Source organism: Trichoplusia ni, chromosome 6 (assembly GCF_003590095.1).
Source record: "Trichoplusia ni isolate ovarian cell line Hi5 chromosome 6, tn1, whole genome shotgun sequence".
Taxonomy (NCBI): Eukaryota; Metazoa; Arthropoda; class Insecta; order Lepidoptera; family Noctuidae; genus Trichoplusia; species Trichoplusia ni.
Genome location: NC_039483.1, coordinates 7,583,751 through 7,605,830, shown reverse-complemented (window position 1 = coordinate 7,605,830; position 22,080 = coordinate 7,583,751). Strand labels below are relative to the sequence as shown.

The following is a 22,080-nucleotide window of genomic DNA, read 5'->3' as shown; positions in this document are numbered from 1 at the left end:
AGGTAACCTTTGAATATTAAAGCTCTTTTTTATCTATAGATAAACGAAAACGTAAAAGGTTAGGTAGGTCTTCGTTGTCTCAAAAATTTTACAAAAAATGAACTTGATAGCATATGAGTTTAATAAGTATGAAATATGAAATGTTGCTGTTGCTTGCGGCTTCGCCCGTCTTTATTTTGGTCATATCCGCAAAGCATTAGCCTTCTTTAACGCAGTCTAATCAAAGTAGCCTGTGTTCATCCCATGTGAGCTACTTCATACATACAAACACATTCACATACTTTCACATTAATAAAATTAATTTGATATTTCTGTATTATAAATATGCTTCCATTGTGTTTATAACTAAAACTTCCAATGACTGATTAAAATAATTCACTTCGAAATGTGCCAATTCATCTCCTTTATATCTTATGCAAGACCAGAACACCTGGAATAACTTCAATTTATTTTTCCAAAATTGTTATATAATTGTACCTACACTGCATTTCTTACTTTCTTTCTAAGAGAGCAATTTCATCTGGGTGTTGAAAAATTACAGCATTTGTCGAGCCATTCATCTTCGTGACGTAGCCATCTGGTCTCAAGTCTCAAGACTTGTTTTTATTTCAGAAAGAGAGAAAAATCAAGTGTCTTTGCTTTACAGGAAATACTTTTATAACCTATTTTATAAAGAGTTTTCAAACACCAGTTATTATAATGAGCAAGTTTTCTTAGGAGAATTATAAGCGTCTCAAAAACTTATCTCTCAACTATTAATAATTTCTGAGTGCAATATTTGCAATGCCCTTTTTGTGCAACTGAATGAACAAGTTTTTCAGGAGAATCGTAAATACTTTCACAAACTTTCAAGCCACCAGCACAAAGATACCCAGACTTCGAATAAGCACTTGTGAATCACACAAATGCTAGTCCTACGATGGGTCTAACCCGCGACACGTGCTCAGTATTTTTTGCGAATTGATCTGTACCACTAGACTATCCTTCAAGTCATCCACTATATCTATATGACTAAGCTCTTAAGAATGTTGTCAGAACCTTCATTACTTAAATAGAGAATTATCCATTATTTAAAGTACAAGAGTTCCATTTAACATGTGCGTTGATATTTGAGATACATGTTGAATGAAATCAGCTCTTGAAGACATTAAATTTTTGTTGTATTATTTAACTTAAGCAAATCTATCCAACATTTTAGTTAAATATTAAGTTATATGTAGCATATCAATCAGGACTGTAGCAAAAATGTCGTTGCCTCTATTTTTAAAAGTTATAATTTTAATTTCATTTAAATACTTTAATTTAATAGTCCATTTTCAGGGAATTCAACAAAATTATTAATTTTGTAAAATTTTTATACATACTAATCCGAAATACTGTTATATAAGACTATTTCAACTTTGTCACAGTTGTTCAACGGCGATGCTGTGCGCGGCCATCATGACAGAGCATTGGGAGCACGTGGTGTGGGACCACGCTGCACTCGCCGCACTCGCCAACGCCTCCAACACGGCACTGCAGTGGTTACTCGATGAAAAAGTCGCTAAGGTAACAATTACTAATATTCGTAGCACCCAAAATGCAGCTACAGTCTGCTACGAACCGTAGCACGTAGCATACCGCAAAAACGTTTCATAGCGTTCGGTGCCTTACAACCATCTGCACGGCAGTTTTATTAAATTGTGGAAACGAGATGGTGCAATACACCATATGTAGCGCTATCTCGCTTCTTCTTAAACAGTCCCGATTTATGGGAAGCGCATAGGACTGTGCAACGTAGCACACGTTGACGATATTTATCTAACTTTATAAGATATTCTGGATGTGCTTCCTTGGTCGGATTTCGACGACTGCAATCAATTTGAAAAGAAATAAAAACAGAACTTTATTTTATTAGTGTTATAAATATTTTGAATTATTTTCACTGCTCTCTTTCTCCCTCTTCTAAATGTTCATTTTTTATAAGTTACATTCAAAATATAATATGACGTGTATTACTGGTGATCTGTGACACAGGTTTTATCTAAAACAGATTCCAGCCTTTATATCATGTACAACAATTTATTGAATTGATTTTTGAATTTAAAATTGTAAAACCTGACTAGTAACTTGCCAAGCTTAAAGATCGTTCATGACTCTTTCACTTTTAGTAAGCTTTTAAACGTGAGGTCAATGTACGGACAAATCGTTCTATTCGTTACTTTACACTAATGGATGGGTTGCATGTCAAACATATTTAAAACAAGTCAAAAACTGACTATAACGACATTCGTGAAGTCCGAAATGATGTTTTGCCCTTACTTGATAATGAGTTGCATTATTAATGGGAATACCAGTCAGTACTGGCGATAACTTTGAACATAACGAATGCGAACATTGCCGATGTTATTTCCCACGAGTCGGGCTTTCTCGTAATTGAAATTGTTTGATATTAAGCCGTCACTGGATCTCGTATAAATACGCAACCCGATTTTTTTATAAACCTTTTAGAGGTACGGATGCTTTTACGGTCTATTGTATTTTCCCACGTTTTTAATACACTTACTATTCTTGTTTGTTTGTTTGTTTGTCGCTCCGGCTGGATTTTTGCAACTCAATTTTGAGGCACTTCCCGATTAGCCAGCAGGCTGAAATTTTCAGGGTCGGTTCAAATCCGATGAAAATCAATTTGCAACTAGACCGATTTTGATAAAATTTATTGTTCATGATTAGTTTATATTTCAAAAAATCTAAATACCAGTTATTTAGATTTTTTGAAATATAAATTATACACTTTGATTTTTTAGTCGTCTTTTGTAAGACGACTAAAAAAATCACGATGTATACGTTTATAAAAGTGTTACGTAGGTCGTAGAAGCTTTTTTGAAGAGCATTTTAAATTAAAATGAATTTGATTGGATTTCATTCTAGATGTAAAACATGTTCTCGTAACGTAGGCTATCGAAATATTGCTTTTCCAGACAAAGTTTTATCGAAATTTCTCATACATACGTGACTATGTATAATTTAATCGAAGCTCACATTTTGTTAAAAATTACTTCGTCTCAACGTCGCCTGAATAACGTATTATCTTTTATGTCATAAAACGTTGTCTGTACAAGATTGAATGTATTACACATTCAAATTTAAACTAACTTCTGGTTCTGTAGAATATAAACGTGCATAGGAAAAATGGAAATAAAAAAGGCCATCAGAATTCATACGATCCTCCTATTACAAAAAATATTAAGTCAAAGAATTACCGACATATATTTGCATCACGTCACTAAATACTATAAGAGGGCTAATTATATTAAAGTATTATGTTAAGTTTGTCCTACGTATTTTATAATCAGGCTTTAGTCATTAGTTCTTTATAATTCACGTGAACATAATATTTCAGACGCATTTTATTTTTTCGTGACTGAAATATTACGTACCCACTACTGCTTTTCTAAAGGTTGTGTTGATGATAGAAATCAGTTTGTAACTATAATTTTACTTAATATGTCCAGAAACATGCACCGACGGTAACGACAATACAATATGATATTAAATTACATAAAAAAAAACTCGAATTGTATAGGACTGATATGTTGGAGTCAAAGTCAACTATTTATTTGGAGATATTTCGTAATTTAAATTTATTGGAATGGCAGTGACAATGGTCAAACTTCATTACACACACGCTCTTTGTCACATTATAATAGCACATGAACAGTCAAGCTACTGCACAGACTGTTATAAAGCTTGCACATTACCTGACCAATGAATACTCACTTTCGTGTAGTTACTCGTTACTCGTTATTCCCTCACAAGTTTAATGCATGTGACTTGAATGAATTCATATGGCGTCTTACTGAATCATTAGCGATTCGAGCCTCGGTTGATGTTTTCCTCAGAAGATTGTGATAAATATTCTAAAGTCTACTCGTACTTAATAGGATTTGACGTCACTCTTGTGCTTAGAGAAGACAAATCACGTGTTAAATATTATGTTTTTCATTTTATGTGAATCTATCCAATGACAAAATTCTGGTGATGGTCATAGGACCAATACATCTAAATAGATGGTTATAAAATAAAAGTGATTCCATTTCTCCACGTTTTTATAAACTCACTTTCTTGTTTGTTTGTGTGTTTGTCGTTCAGGTTGGCTTCCCGATAAGCTAGCAGACTGAAATTTACAGGGCAGCTGTGTTTCCAACTGTAAAGACGGCTGGACCTATTTTGGTAAAATTTGAATGAGGTGACATTTAAAAACGTGGGATTTTAGATACTTTAAATCTATTAATTATTTCTTCTTGCAGAATCAACGTCTAAAAATCGGTTTTTCATTAAAGAAATTAAATTAAATTAAAAAAAATCACAAAAGATAATTGTTAAAAACGGAAAAAATCTGTCAAATGCGAGTCAAATGCCACTCGCTACTCAAGAGCAACAAAAATTGTGACGTATGAGATTCACCGTTCTATTACATAACCGTTGCTTAACTTACATGTTCATCATACCATTTGTTCTTATATTAGCAACAAAAGCACCTCAGCTTCAAGTCTTTGGGTACGGAAACCTGAAAATGAAATAAACCCAACGTAATGCCGAGATTGCAACACTTATATTTAACGATAAAAGCATATTTGCAACCCTTGCTATTAGCGGCATAAAACTTTCTAAGTCACCTTGACGTATTTTTATAGAACACGCGATTCTAGCTTAAATAGACCATTAAGGCTAAAATATATTTTCAAATTAACTATGCGAACTTGTTTATAGCAGCAATAAATACATTTTAGGTGAAGATATTGTAATGTAATCCTTACAAATATTATAAATGTGAAAATGTGGATGTTTGTTACTCAATCACGCAAAGACGGCTGAAAGGATTTGGATGAAGTTTGGCATTCATATAGCCATTGACGAGGAAAAGAACATAGGCTACCTTTTATCCCCATGTTTGAAATAGTAAACTGCACTATTTCAAACACTATTTACAACAAACTGCACGCTGTAAGCTGAAGACCACGCAGACGGAGTCGCGGGCAACAACTATTGTAATATAAAATAAAAAAATTCAAGTTAGTTATTTTAGTAACCAGACCAAGTAAGACTAGTAGTAAGGAGGTCTGGGCCCCAAATCCGCTATTTACAATGGCCGATGATTGAATGGAAATTGGTTTTGGTGCTAATAAACAAATTCAATACGGGGCGGAACACTCACGGTCAAAACAATTAATTTCCCAATATTGCGTTAGCCAAAAGTATCTATAATAAATTTCTGGTCTCGGTTGAGAGTTCACGATCTTATTCTTCGGATACAAAACTAACAAGAATGTGTATATAGTCTACCCAAGTTATTGCAATTCACAATATATCGAGGGATATATTCCGGTCACGTTATTACGTCACAGAGGTTCATTGTACGTTCGCTGTGCCCTCGCCCACGCAACTAGACCAAAGGGATCCTAATAACACTCTAACTTTAACTAGCTTCGTGTTTTATTTCCTAGAACTAGTTATTCTAGTTGGAACATCCCAGTTAACTACCTGCTATTTGCTCAGTAAATGGGAAGAAACTAAAGACTATAGCGTCTTCGGCGTGAGTGCAATGACAATGGGATTAAACAAAATAATTCCTGAGTACTAGACGTTTCATTCCACCCAAATTTTGCTCAGAATATGTGAAAGTTAGTTTAAGTGAATTTTGCAATAGTCTACGAATGCGTTCTGCTTGCCCCGTACTATAGCCAAGATGTCCGACTGGTCAAAATTCTGGTAGTTCAATTGTTTTTAAATACAGGTTGTCCCAAAACTCAACGATAATCTGAGACCGGATGAAAGGCCAAGTGATAACAGATCAGGGGAAAAAAAATCCATATTACGCAGTTCAGCCATAAGAGACATTTAAAAAGTTTAAATTCGACATCCCTCGTCGCATTTTTAAGTCCTGTGATCACCAATGTAACAATTTCGCTGTGATTTTTTTTATTTCGGGATCTTCATTAAACATGCTATTAATCGCAACTATAAATTAATGCGATTAAAAAAAAATGTCTTACCCCTGAACTGAGTGATATAGATTTTTTTCCCTGATCTGTTATCACTTGGCCTTTCATCCGGTCTCAGATTATCGTTGAGTTTTGGGACACAATGTATACTATTTAATATCATATGCCAAATACAAATACACATAACTGTATATGTTTCGGAAGGCACCTTAAAGTGTAGGTCCTGGCTGTAATTTACAAAGTAACTAGAAAGTCTGACAGCCAGTCTGGTTTTCGTGTTGCTTGCTTCGTGTTATTATTATAGACAATATAATCTTCTTAATTCGACATAAGAGGATAGTCTGTTTTCACGATGGTAAAGCAAATGGGCCAAAGCTTACCTAATTGTTCGATCCAGTTTGAACTCTTGGAAAAAAGTGCAGGACATAACTTTACTTTTCTATCTACTTGGCGTATTATCGCTTTCCGCATAGCAACGTGATTCGGTTCGTAATGAGTTTCAGTAACGCCTAACTCTGATCGGACTTTGGCCTTTTTTCTTTTTGGTCTACAGTTGAGACAAAAGTACAAAAATAGTGACCTCGACTAGTGCTATCCTTGCTGTCAAAGACCTTTTAAGAACCCATAGTCCTCATAAAGTAAATGTAAAGCTTTTATAACTGAACACACTTACTTTAAAAGGAGAAAGGTGTCTATAAAACCTCCTCTCTAAAAAAAGTGCCAGCGTTCTAATTTTGTTTTTGCTTTGGCTATTCTGGACTATAACTATCCGAATCTGCTTTGCTTATAATGTAAAAATCCTTTCATACCTGTATTATTTTGTAAGTACAAAATGTAGTACAAATGTGCACAGATTCTGCGCATATTCTTACAAAACGGATACGCATGTCTGTTAGCTTTTTTTACGTAAATTCAAATTTCAATCTGCTCCTCAGGCCAAGAGACATATCTTCAATCGTTAACTTTAATAGATAACGCTCAAATGTATGGAGACGACAGGTCAACTTCGAAACATGCAATCGTTTTTTGTTTACGTCAACATGACTTGGCTATACATAAGAAAGGTTAATGGAAAATATGCAGGTACAAAATTGCGTCAGCTATATCCCAAAAATTTGACACCATTTTCCCCTTTGTTCTGAAAAGCCGCATATTCGTGGCGACCCTTACAAATTTTACTTTTTCATACGCACTGATTGTCGCACTCTCTTTTTGTTTATTATGCCAAACTAGGGAATATATTGCTAATATTGCTATACATATATGTGTATAAATAACGTACAAAAAGAAATATAATAACTACTTTATTTAATGATCTACCAAGTAGCACGCTAACTCACTGAGGGTTAGCGATTTTAGATCCCAATATTTTAAATCCAGGTTTCATCACGATGCTTTTCAGTGGTGTTGGCAAAGCCGCCACGACATCCATTAGGACAGTCCCTAATCGTATGTAAATGAAGAAGAATATGGGTTCTATAGTAAAATTTGACATTGAAAAAGTGCTACTTAATAGCCAAGTTTGAATAATTTACTTTTGATTGATTGATTTTGCATGATTAAAATCGAATACAATAAACGAATAATAATGATCTTTATCAAAAGTTTGGACATCCATTGATATTCATAAAAGCTTTGGACTTTGAAGAGAGAGAATTATAAATAAATATTTCAGTGAAAATCTTATTTATTCAAGTGCTAGGTAATGTTAACGACTCAATTCCAATTTATTTTATAATTGTTATTTCGCAGTGATACTTAGAAAATATGAATGAAAAGATTCGACTCGAAAGAGTATATTTAAATTAACTAAACTTACAAAATAATACATTTAGTAAGTTTAGTTATTTCAAGTGTTCTTTATAAGAATTGAAAGTATTTACATAATAAATTTTGATCGAATTTTAACAGCTTTACTTTCTTTTATTTACGCCTTTCACCTGTTCAGCAGTTTTGAGCACGGTACGAAAGGTTTTCAACGTTGACCATGATAATCACTTAAACAGTACTAGGTAAAACTGGTGTTTCGGGAAAAAAGTGCTTACTTTGTACTTGATACTCAACATATTTAACCAACAAACTAAAAATGACTACAAGTTCAAGTGCGGGTCGGACTGAAGAAAAAAAATCCGAAACAAAAACTATAACCCATCAAATATCATATCACTGACATAGGTCTCTAATTGCGACAGAAATACAACATCCGTGTAAATTTTAACTGTCTAGCAATCGCCTTCTTGAAATACAGCCAGCTAACAAACGGACAGACAGCGGTAAATACCCTCCTGGTAAAACTAGATAATACATAGAAAGAAGATTATCACTATGTCTATTTATACAAGCACTTCAGCCAATCGATTCCAGCCATTTGTTATAGTTCAAGGTTGTTCCCATTAACCTTGCTACTAGTTATCGCTAATTACAGTTAGAAGGGAATAGTAACCTGCAAATTGGGTTTGTTTAGGCTCGTAATGTAACCAAGCCACGGTAATCCCCTGTCACGGTAACCACGATGTCTTGGAAACCAACGCGTAATCTGAAGGAGACTGATTCTTTGAGAATTCTATTGTGCTACAGTCAGTGCCGTATTATCCATAGGCACTTTAGGCCAGTGCCTAGGGGCCATCTATGACCAGGGGCCTACCACCAAAGTAGGCATGTAAGAAAAAGCTCGATAATTTTTTCACTGAATGAAAATAACTTGATCCAAGGGGGCCCCCACTCCATACGGCCCTTTCAAGCTAGCCTTTTTCAAGCTATGTTGGGGTTGGCTAAATTCTAACCGGTTGCAAAGAAACAATATTTGTTTGTACGTGTTCCTATTTTAGCTTACCTTCATAAGCGAAATTTCGAAAACATCAAACTCTGATAGACTTAACAATCACATTCTGAACCCCGATGATGTAAAGGCATCCTGCAACGATTAAGCCGGGGATAAAATTAAAAATAAAACATGAGCCATCACTGAGTAAAATCTCCGCCGGTAAACCTCAAGAAAAAACGAGCTTCCATTTCATATGAAATTCATGAAATAAATAAAAGATTATTATAAGAGGAAAGGAGTTGGATTCACTTGTATCATATCTACTTATTCCTGTTTTAGTTTTAAGTGATATGTTACCAACATGCGAAAGTATGCGAGTGTGTTTGTAATTTTGTAACTCTGCCTAAATGGCTGGTCCGATTTCGATAAAATTTGGTATGGAGGTTGCTTGCATGTTCAATTAACAAACAGGCTACTTTTGTCCGACATCCAGGCTCAAGTGACTCGAAACAACAAAGTGATAAACGTTCGCAATTGAATAAACTACAAAAAAAGTATGTCATCACTAATAAAACACCGTTTGAAATATAAGACCCATCTATCACTATCAATTCGGCTTTTATTCAATAAGTCTATCGGGAACTATAACCCAGCTGTCAAAACCTCTATCTGTCTATCGAATCTAATATACCACTAACTTCAATTTAATGGGAATATCTTTGTCTATATTTCATATAGTCGTCGAACTTCATTTTTACATTGAAGACTTGACTATGAAAGACATTTATTTTCTTCTATCGTAATATTATTTTGATACCGATAACGGTCCGTGAAACATACAAAATGAGGGTAGGCTTATGTCCAAAAGCGGACTGCAATAGAAAGAATTGTTTATTTATTAGGATTTTAAAAGATTTGATACCGAAAAGTAGGTACTCTTATGAATTATGCAAGATATAATTTGTATTACGAAATAAAACGAAATACGAGCAGGAGATGATTCCATGACGTAGTTAACAATCAATTAGTTTTAGTTTTATCCTGGATAACAAATCTTTCAGAGCTTTCTAAAAGTATATGCTATCTAGTATCTTTCAAATGGGTGTAATTCCTACCATTTCAAATATATATTTTTTCACTAACAGCTTAGCAATTCAATCAGCGCAAACATTCAGCTGAAGCAAAGTGACATGTATATTGAGACAAAATTTTATAAAGTTTAAATATCCAACCGTATAATTCGTTTTGAAACTTTATCTCTCGAATGTAGTCTCTCTGTCCTAACTTTTTATTTTCCATTATCCCTCGTGAAATAAGCTTACACGCGAAACGTTTGGCACGTGTAACTGAGTGACCTTTAAATCTGTATTACAGCTTAACCCAAACAAACGACAGCCGAATTGAATTCCTCAGTGTCTCGCATAGTTATGTAGAGCAGTATAGGGTTCATTTCTTATTCGCTTATACTTGTCATGTTTAAAATCATTGTAGAACACAATGAGCACCGCGTTCTGACGTGTTTTTTTTCACTATTTTTTAAAAAATATTTTTATATTTTTCGGTACTGAAACGCTGTTTTTTGATATAACTCCAAAATATACTAATGCGAATACCTTTATCAACCTGAAACGCAGTTATTATGATAAAACAAACTGTTGATTTATTATAATATATCTCCATTTATGGCTTATAACGTGTTACACGACGATAAAAAAGCTCATTTCACAAGCAAAATAAATCACAGGCTGTTATCATCACGGTATCGCCATTAACGTCTTATACCTGAAGGTACCATCACCGTGTAACGTAATATTACCGCATGTGTGGAAGAGAGACGCCGATCTACGCCGAGTAGCACTTTATCTCGCTCCTGCAACAGCAATAATATATCTTTAGGAGTTCACAGTAGGCCCCTATGGCCCTGAAGATGTGTAACACAGGCGACAGGTCACGGTTTATGCAACCCCTAACAATTACCTCGCCTTGACCGAACTCATATATAATGCATGATCATAATCAACGTACGAACAATTTCGCCAATGATTTAATTAATTTCGTATAATTAGAGACGGTTACGGTTATTTGAATCTTATTAACTATAAAATTTTCATGCAATCGGGCAGATGTACGATTAATACAATAAAGATAATATGGCAAATAATTTTTAAATGGCTTTCATAGGTAGTAAAATAACTGCCGAGGATTTAAATGGAGTGAAGCAACGTACTCTTATCTGCCATAAAGAACTTACTGACAATATGTCTAAGATTAATTCTAAAGTATAAAAATTTAATGCCTACTCAAAATAAAAATAATGATTTCATAATTTTTTAATTAAGTAGCGCGTGCAATATAGAGATCTACGCTATAGATATTTGTAATCACTTAACAAAATTCAAATACAACCCAATTTATTTTATTAAAATGATCAATGAAGCACAACTTATCCACGCATAACATTGAATGAGCTTTGCCTATTTCATTATTTGCGTAAAACTATTTCATTCTCCTGCCTTTTCCTAAGCTGGTCGACTCCTTTGACAAGTCTTACGGATAGTTTATTCAAGAAGTCAAAACGATTGCTCAATCTAACTACATACATAATTCATTAATCGAACTAGGTATATAATATCTAATACCAGCCTATATAGCCACTGCTGGGCAAGGGCCTCTTTCCTAATAGGGAAGGTTTGAGCATTTTCATTAATTTATCGACCATTATAAATAGCAGATTTGAGGTCCAGGTGTTGGGCTTGACCCAGCCCCTGGATTTCTTGCTTCACCATTTTAGTATAAAATGTAAACAACTTGAACATATCAGGCTAATGACATCGTGAAACTGCGTGAGACGTGATAATGAGTACCTATTTATTTGAATAAAAATAATTTATTCAAAAGCTTTTTTAGTACCCATTAGGTAATTTATGAAAAAAATCTTTGTTTCAATTTCATTTGACCCGACATTATTTAATTGGGCTTTTCAAATTAGGAACACGAACACTCGTTTGTTTTAATGATCGGATGTTACTCGTACAGCAGCAATAAGGTTTCAATCTAAAGCTTTACTGAAGTTTTAATCCGGTAACAACATGACAAAGGGTTAATTAGACCCGTCTTTATAAATTGAACTTTATTACAACGACATTCGAGATAAAATCACGTATACACAAACTTAATTAAAACCTGCTTGCTCGAGTGTATTGCTTATCAATGACATTTTTCTCGTATTAGTATCATACATTCCTTTTTTGGTGCTGGAATTTTGAATTTTAATTGATACAATAAATTTGCTGTATTTTTTATTGTTTGAATAAAATAGTATAAACCAATTACAGCACTCAGTTTAAACAATACCTAACTACCGACTTCTTATCGTCTATTCTTGATAAGTCTACGCCCCTTTTCCGCTATGTACATTCGCCGATTAATTAAGGAAACTGGATTAAATTTGACACTATTTGTTTTCTCTTAAGAATTTTGCCATCACAATAATTGAAAATTCATTATTTTGGCCGTGAGTTTAAAATTATTTTACTGAATTTAAAATTAGGAGAATACGAATAATAGTATTTCAATAAAATTTCCATTCATTCATCGGCCACTGTAAATAGCAGAATTGGGGCCCTGATGTTCTGTGATGTGACTTGCACAACCGTGGCTTACACTTCCTTGAAAAATTTCTTAGGGTTCTGTAATACGCTCATGACTTCGGCAAGACACTGATGTATGCCATTATTCGAACCCTTTGACCAAACCTTTCGTCGGCAGTCCAACAATTATATCGATACTATTAATCATACTAAAAAATAATGAAGCAGGCACGTATAACTTTTAGGCTTCCGTACCTGAAGGGTAAAAACGGAAAACTGAGGTTCGGCTGTCTGTACGTGCCTGTACATGTATGTCACCTGGCGGTGTCTCATGAACCATGATAAATAAATCCGACTCTTCGCACTTTAATCTACCTAGTAACAAATGGACACAAGCACTAAGAGTACCTCCTACGAGTATATTCAATTAACTTAAGTGCCTAGTAATTGACAAGCACAAGGCATCCGAACTTTCTAGTTCATAAGCAAAGTGCAGTTTATAAATGAATGTACACCTACACCTACATTCATTGGATTAGTCCAGTATTACAAGCTAACAAGCGTCGAATTAACCACACAGTACAGCCAGACACAACTTGATAATGAAACTAATTTAATTAACAAATTAACAAGCAATTTAGTAATTGGGTTTACTTTCGCTCCTGTTATTATAATTCGATTGGGAGTTGTTCGCACGTCTCATTACACGAGACTGCGACTTTAGCCAACTGATATTACGACAATCGTCAGCGTGGACAGAAAAATTGAATAAATATTGAATAATAATAATATTCCACGAGTTTCTCACAACGCCATCTAATCTCAAACTAAGTAAAGCGATTGCGAGTACTTGTCAACTGGCAAACGATTTCTTAACTAAATACATAATGTACATATGTATTATAAAAAAAATGCACCTAGACCATAGAACAGATGATCTTATTCATCACACAGATATTTGTGCTAGGTTGGAAACGAACCCGCGATGGTATATCAGTCAGGGCCTCTAACCGTTAGACCACCAGGCCGCTTAAATGTACGGAGATGACCGACCAAAATCACGTGATTAATTGAAACAAAATGTCATTTCTATATATTTGAGCGTTTGTCTTTTGTCGTTAAGTATTGCTATTTAGGGCCTGGCATTGTGTTTAAGTTTTAATTAAATTTCAAACCTAAGTTCAGACTCGAAGTAACAGTCTTATATAACATGGAGTGAAAAGCTCTAACTAATACTAGATGCGATGGCTAAATGGACAGTTAGGTCGGAGTTTCGACGCGCTTTTAGCACCGCTGTATTTTTATTAAATAGTGATGCTTAGTAAACGTATTCTGAAAGAGACCACCTTTTTTTTTTTTTTTGTTTAGGCGGGGGAATCCTCATGGACACCCACTCCCTCGGGGGAGGAAATGGGTAGTGTCAGACTTTTACTGACTAAACCTGAACCGCCGTGCTACGTCATCCGCGTTTTTGTGTCGGTGTATGGCAATGCGTTGCAATCCTTCATACACTGAAAGAGACCACCTGATATTTAAAAATAGTTCGGAATTGAAATAATGAATAACTTTATAAAATGACCGATGTAATAAAAACTGATAAAATTAATCTACGTTAAGATCTCGCATTTATAAATAACAGCCTTTGTTATAGGCATCCAATAAAAAGCAAAGAAGAGTTTAATGCTTGTTCATGATGATATTTTGTTCTATAAATACATATTTCGATATTGAATAGAACTTGGCCATTCAGGTCTCCATTATTTTTAAATCTGCTTAAAAATATTTATACAATAAACTAAAAGTAATTAAAATACAAAGTCGGGAAACTTGCCCAGAAGGCTGGCTGCATTGCCACGTTGTTTGGCAATGCTAATTAATTGAGCAATTGTTGCATTGAATTTATCTCTCATTTTTTACACTTGTTTTTGGTGGGATACAATACACCAGATATTATATACTACTACCGGTAGCCCGCGACTCCACATAGTTAACCTTAGGTTACTTCTAATCTCTCGAAAAACATGTGAACAAAGTTTCATGACGATTGGTTAAGTACTTTTCGATTGAAAGCGTAACAAACATACATTCACATCTATATATACTAATATATAAAGCTGACGAGTTTGTTTGTTTGAACGCGCTAATCTCAGGAACTACTGGTCCAAACTGAAAAAATATTTATTGACCTTTTTATAAACCATCACGCTGCGACTAATAGGAGCGAAGATACAATGGAAAATGTGAAAAAAAGCAGGGCAGGTATAAATCATAACTTATATCTCCTACCCACGGGGACAACGTCGCGGGCAACAGCTAGTTTATAATATTAGTGGGGATAGATAACTGATATACTAATACCGAATCATACTTAAATACTTGAAATGACTTTAATATTGAAACCCCGCTTTTGTCACTAACTTGACCAGTTTTATCGAGTCACGTTTCCGCCCTGATTATTTTCACCTTGTTCCGCCCCTTTCTAGTAGACCATCAATCAAACGGAGTTAGTGAGTGCCGTACGACTATACCAACGTTGATTATTAGTTTCAACTTTCAATATAATAAAGGATTATTTTTCGTACCTTGAATATAACTAATAGGTAAGAAACTCATCCTTGTTCTTAAGTCATTCTTAGAACACAATTTCGGATTTTAGGTAATGATTAAAAAAACTAATTTAAAATTAAGATCCCTTAAGAGAGGAAGAAGAAGTCGCCAAGCCAGACTCAGCGCAACAAGCGCGTGTCTGCTCCACAAACGTTTGTTCTGAGTCTTTGCGCAATGTGACTTAAATGTTCGTAGTTGCACCGCAACGTAAGGGTTAAATTCCTTAGTCTGGGGATTTTAAAGGAAAAATATCCAAGATTTAGTTGCAAAATAATAAAATACTACAGCCCGTCACTCCTAGTAATATTGCTATGTGACCCACTTTGCCCGATAAATCGTTTAAAACCGACAAAAAACGGATTTATTTCTTCGTAACAGTGATAGCTATGCTTAGAATGGTTTTAAATGAAGCAAACTATGGCATACGGATCGAAGGTCAATTTTACCGACAAGTTTATACACACCTTTTTTGTAAGGGAAATCGAAATCATTAAATTCCTTCCCCCGGTTGAATGGAAGGGAGTGTCAGATTTTTACTGTGTAAATACCAATTTCAAGTCGTCTCAGTCAGCTGTTCCAAAATGTCATTTCCTCGGAGAACATCAACTACAACTACTTGTTGTTGTAGAACAACAAGAATCTCCGTAACTTAAAATACAGTTGTGAGGATTCCGTTAACTTCCTGCTATTGATGCGTGGCCTGGGTCAAGGCTTTGCGAATAAAACAGTGCGCTATAAATGCTATACTCGGGTGAACATTGCCTTGGGAACTGCACCCAAAGTTTGCACGCGACGTTCGATGCGGCGCAAGACCGCAAAGTTATTCAATATTGAAATTGATTTTTTCTTTCAATTGGTTTGAAGCTCTTAAAGATATCAAAACATTCAAAAATTTGAAACTCGTTCAATGTCATTTAATACTTATTATTATTGACACTCCTTATGCACACTACTTTTGGTTTGATAGGCCTTCAAATTAACACAGCGGACCCTTTTATCTGGACAAATAATTCGCAATGTTTATTGTGATATTATGTAGAGTCAGCAACAAAAACATTTCAGGCTTTTTGAAATGTTTCTCTACATATAGTTAAGTTATTTACAAAAAAGGTTCTGAAAGGCTGAAGTGAATGCCCAATGGAATGGGCCGAGTGAACATTAATACTATCATTAAAGGAATTATCGTTGATTATAATCACGTGTCCTAAGCAAATGTGCTGTTCTAATATGTATAGAATGTATGATCCATACCACGTGTTTAACATAGACCGGGAGCCCACGGACAAAACATGAGTCACACAAATATTATTAATGCGAAAGTATGCGAGTGTGTTTATAATTGTAATTGTAGGGGTATGATTGTTATCTCTAAACGCCCAAACGTGTGGACCGAATTCCATGAATTTTGGTATGAAGGTAGCTGACACCTTGGATTAAAACAGGCTACTTTTATCCGACTTCGTGTCGGCGATTCGGAAACAGCTATTTAGCACTAAGTTAGGTTTAAAGATGAGAGACATTTTTTTTTTGTTTACAGATTGAAGACACAAGTAATCGGAAAGGCGGGGGGACCTTTCTAGTGCCGATGAATGGCGGCATTTGGACCATGTGTGTGTCCTTGGAAGGTAATTAGCACACATCTATGTATCTAAATTTTAAGTAGCAACAATATGAAGAAACCTCAATGTTAAAGTCCCAAAATGGTAAGGTAAATATCCTGCTTAAGAAAGGACATTAAGTGATACAAAAGTGTTCTCGCCTACCAGCATCTCTTGAAGTAACTGTTGCAATTGTGAAACTAGACAGGTCCCTACAGACGTAGAGCGTTGTCTCTCTTCACACTTATTGATAAGGCACGGTTAACTTACACGTTATAATGTTTTCAGAGGAAGAGGTATCGATCCTGTCAAGGGTTGGATTCCCTACGCAGCCCGTGTGCACAAATTATTTAGCAAACAGTGACGATGAGGAGCCTAGGGCAGATTGGCAGCATCGTAAGTATTCATGAAATGAATTTATATAATTCTGTACTGCTTATCTAATTTGTTTTTTCGGGCTAAACGGAAAGGAGTGTTCGATTTTTACTGACAAAATCCCACCCCTGTTCCTTTGCCTTTTCTTGTACCGGGTCGCAGTAACCCAACGCTAGGCACCCGTAATGGGCTCTATAGAGTTCGCTGACATGAGGCAAGCATGACATGCAAACGCGCCGTTCAGCACGGGCCTGATCCTGATCGGACGAAGGCCTAACCATCAGTCGCCGTCCGTAGGATAGGGGCCTACAGACAGCGGTGGCCGGGAGTCATTAAATGGTTCTTAGAACGGAAAGTGAGTTATGGTCATATTTTATGGATCCCTTCTGAGTGTAAGAGGACACCTTTCAAAGGAAATCAAAACCTTTTCCTTATAATGCCTTGTGCTATTAAGTTTTTTCCTGTAAAGTGCTTTCATGGCAACAATTGTTCACTTTGAAACTTAACTGACTTGATCTATCCTAATAAAAGCGTAGGAAGGCCCTAAATATAGGCATTTAAAGAACTATGATATTATATCCGCATGTTTGTTCTTTTACAACGCCCCTCATAAAAACCCTATGAAAAATTTACAAATAGTCGTAAATGCCCCATAACAACTCACATAATTATTTGCCCGCTCTAGTGAAACCAGATTTCATTACGAAAGCTAGATGTTAAAATATTCAACGGCGATAAGTCAAGGTATTCATAAACAACGCCCTTTTCATTCCTCGACCTCGCAACCTTGGAAGCAACTTTCGACAGGTCCATTCAGCAAATTATTTTGAACATACAACTGATTTTTGTTCCGCTGTGTAAGTTCCCACAGTTGGTATTTTCCGTCTTCTAAACCTATCCTTCGTGATTCCTAGCCATGTAGATACTTACACCCTATATTGACCAAAATCACCCTATCAAGTTCGCCATTAATACAAATGTGAACATTATTTGCAATTTATTTGTTTTTAGCGTACCTAACCATCTCTAAAAGTATGAGCCATCCTTCTATAGATCAAAGTAAAAGTGGTTTTACGCTCTTTGAATTTTAATGAACGTTTTATACCAGCAATTTATTAAGGCAAGCGTTGATATGGACCCATATGCAAAGGAAAAATTTAATGAACCGTCCATATTTTAAGTGGTAAAAGCGGAAGTTATAATATCTGCATTGGCGTTAACTCGAGGTACCTTTTACATGGTTAACGAGGCCGACATCAACTATCCGGCCGTTGATGTATATCCATTTAAAACCAGTACGGAATATTCATGTTAAATTATTAAAGGGTATCAAGACTATCGTACATAGATAAATTTTATAAAAAGTATGTGAGTGTGAGTGTATAAATACATACACACCCTCATACATACAATACATACGTATTATGTTATATTTACCATATAGACAACATACTTAGAAACTTTAATCCTTTCTAGAACCGCCTAAATCAGTACAGAGTGAACCGTACAAAAAAACGTCATGTGACGGTTGGTAAAATCTATCGTACCAGTGATATGCAATCAATGCTCTTATATATAATCCTGTCATCTTCATGCATTTTCCGTTGATGTTCAGTACAATCAACACGTCTTCTGTTGATTGTAGAAATATCTAGCGTCTTCTATCCAATTTTTTCCGAGACCTTTGATTTTCTTGATTGCTCTTTTATACCTTCCAATGGAATTCTACTTATTGATAATGTATTATTTTCAGGAATGCAGAATTTATCCATATCATGCGCTCTAGTTTGCCTGATAGTGTTAGGCAGTGCGGCCTTGGTCGGTACTTTTGGTATCTGCAAGCACCAGATCAGCGCAGTGCTCATTACTGGCGTCATGTATCTATTAGCGGGTACGTATTACACATATTTATATAATTACTGCTGACCCAGCAAACGTTGTTTTGCCGAATATATTTTTATTCTAGTTGTATGTATTTTTAATGCTTCATTACAAAAAATTAAAAACAAATAATTTCGTCCAAAAAATAAAACATATTTTTTAGTGTGAGCAACCCTTATCACTTAGGGGTATGAAAAATAGATGTTGTTCTATTCTCAGACCTACTGAATACGCATATAAAATTTGGTGAAAATCGGTTAAGCCGTTTCGGAGGAGTACGGTAACTAACATCGTGACACGGGAATTTTATATATTAGAAGATATACCTTACAAGGTTGTTTTTTTTCTAGACCCATACAGGATAAAATTCATAATCATATATAATGGTATCGGAGGAATAGGAAGCTGTTTTGATACCACTTCTAAATTCTTGGCACTTCAGGACTTTAAAGTGACGTCGAACGGCTTGCATTTAGCGAGACCTAACCCTATTTACTGTAAGGGGGAAGAACACAAGTGAACAAAGTTTTGGTTGTAGGTCTGTTCGCGATGTTCACGCTAATGATAATCCACTTCAAGCGCGTGCAGCGTGTGTCGGCCCGCGGCAGCTCCCACGCCGACGGCTCCACGGACGGGGTGGCGGGGTCCCGCGCCGCCGCGGCCCCCCTCCTCGCCGCGAGAGACTTCTCCACAGCCTGGTCGCTAGAACTCGGCTGGGCTGGAGTCGCCCTGGCTACCACGACGTCCCTCCTATGGATACTGTTGTCTAAAATCATGAGATACAACCCTATATCTGCTATGCTCTTGTAAATATACTATTGTTTACACCTACATTTTTAGCAATTATCATGTTTCAAATTGATATTCAGATATATGCTACGGTTTTTTGGTTATGTTACTCAGAAGATACAACCTGGTGACAGACGGACAGAAACCATGGATTCAGTAATTCTTACCCCTTGGGTAGGTAACGGAACCTGCAATATAAGCAACGGTTTTTTAAACGTTGTTTACCATCGCATTGGTTGTAGCGTTGGAAAGGCACTAGAATCAAGTCGATTTCGAATAACGGAAATTATTAGAAAATTTAACATCTCATTCGAACATGATCATTGTTTTAAATGAAGTCAGTGTAGCAATTAATGCCTCGATTGAAATCTTCCTTATTATTTAATTTGTTACAAATTACTTGTCAATTACCAATTTTAAGGTTTTGAATAGTTCGTTGCTGACGCTTTAAGGAAGATTTCATTTGATGTTATCTATTAGTAACTATAAGAATTAAAAAAAAGAACAATTTACAGAGATATTATTTGCTACTTATTCAAAGCTTTGTAGTAAATAGTAGTCTTGCCCGTTCTGAGGGTGTACCACGTCTTAAAGTGAAATAACATGGTTGTGGAAGCGTGACGGCGCAATACACTGCATATAGCGTCATCTCCCTTCCGCATCCGCAATAAAATTACTTTCAGACGTGACGATAAGCACCATCTCATGGATCTTGGATCTTTTTCAATTCTTAACAGCTATCTTAATTTCGACCATTTGCTTTGAATTTGACTAAGCTTTAGATAATCGCCGAGCTTGTTGCCGTCCATTGCTATAAATGTTATACTTATGCCATCTTTCTATTATATTTTTACGTATTTCTCGATACCAATCTTCCTATTGCTATCTAACAAATATACATTGTTACATACTTATAAACATTTGAAAACTATTTAAGGTAATATGCTCTACTTCTTGGAATTAAGAATTTAAGTAGTAGCTTTCTGTAGTGAGTAAAGTTCTCTACAGTTAATTCAAGATAATATTAATGTTCTCGACATCAGCTCCCGGCCTACAATATGAATATTTCAATATCTCACTGTTGTTAGTTGTAGACACGCAAAGCTAAACTTCAATATGGTATCAACATAATTATATTAATTTACTTAATTAATAACTAATATGGAGTTTTTTTTAAAAGGTTATGGTGCTTTAAGTATCAAAAAATGATTGTATAAATTGAAGAGTTTTATATTTGTTTCCTTTGTTAAGTCGGACCTCTTAAATTTAAAAATTAATTAGTGTAAGTACGTACGTAGAAGTTATTTATGATTTTTGTGAATTAAAAGAAGTACATTTCTTGAAGGATTTTTTTTTGTATTAACTTATTTACATATATGAAAAAGAAACTTAACTCAAAACTTTAATTTATTACATGTAATTTATAGATAGGCCGAATAATGCTGAAAATTATACAAAAAGTATCAACAGGAATACATTTCCAAAACCCTAAGGCAGAAAAAAAAATATGCCTATAACGGTACTGCCTAATAACGGTTTATGCACTCGTATTTATCATGTGTCATAATAAAATTCTATTAATAGTTAATTAAGTAGTCTTCGGCCTATCTGTACTACAAAAAGTGTTTACGCGAACTTACTCAGGACAAACATGCATTTACTTACGCACATTACTTTTAAGGATTCTACTAATTAATTTATAATAACTATACTTACTCTTGCTAATTATGTATCTAGCCAGTTCTTAAACCGGAATTTGTTAGACTAGTCGTTTAGGATAAATGTTATTCGAAGTTGAATTATGACAGCGGATAATGGCAATGTTATTTTAGTGATCGACCTAAGTGCTATTTCTAGTCTTAGTTTTATTTTTTTAATTAAAGTCGACCACTAACGTCGCCATAAGTAAATTCATTTAATAAAATTCAAATGTAAACAGACTTTCTTCGCAAAGTTATGTTTAAAAAATCTGCCATTTTTTCTTTAATTAAAAAGAAGAAATTGTATGCTAAGTTGTTTGATGAAAATATTGTTTATTTTGAAACAAGTATAAACGATTCGAAAAATCGCTTCCACATGAAATTATAAGATAAAATTAACGTGTGGTAATAATAACGTATTTTTAGGCAGCTCTACGTTTTATGTACAGGCAACACAGTTGCATATAGTCTATGGTCTATGCTTAAAAGCACTTTTGTAAAGCCGCGGACATACTTATGTGTCGTGGTGTATTGTGAGGTGCGCTTTTCTCGACACGAGAAGATCCACTATTGTGTCTTGTGCAATTTTAAATGTGCTCCTGGCGCGTCAGTTCAGGTCACGGCAAGTAAGTATGTTTCCGGCCTAAAACATCGCCTCCTTGTGATGTCGTTCAACGGTTGTTGTTTGCTCGTTCAGTGTTTTTGTTAATTGTTCTTTTATACTTTAATGCATAAAGCAATATATTTATTTTGTTTACAAATATGTCGTTTTATTTATACTGCTGCCTACTA

General features: G+C 35.0%; 1 protein-coding gene across 2 annotated transcripts in view; it reads left to right on the top strand.

Moving 5' to 3' along the window:
• LOC113494953 overlaps positions 1-21,547 on the top strand; it is a 38,938-nt gene extending 17,391 nt beyond the window's left edge. For both annotated transcript variants that reach the window (XM_026873491.1, XM_026873493.1), the window contains 5 exons: positions 1,410-1,548; positions 16,483-16,570; positions 16,832-16,939; positions 18,672-18,809; positions 19,338-21,547. In XM_026873491.1, the coding sequence (XP_026729292.1) occupies positions 1,410-1,548; positions 16,483-16,570; positions 16,832-16,939; positions 18,672-18,809; positions 19,338-19,609 (745 nt within the window). In that variant the 3' untranslated portion in view covers positions 19,610-21,547. The remainder of the gene's footprint in view (positions 1-1,409; positions 1,549-16,482; positions 16,571-16,831; positions 16,940-18,671; positions 18,810-19,337) is intronic.
• Positions 21,548-22,080: the final 533 nt, after the last annotated feature.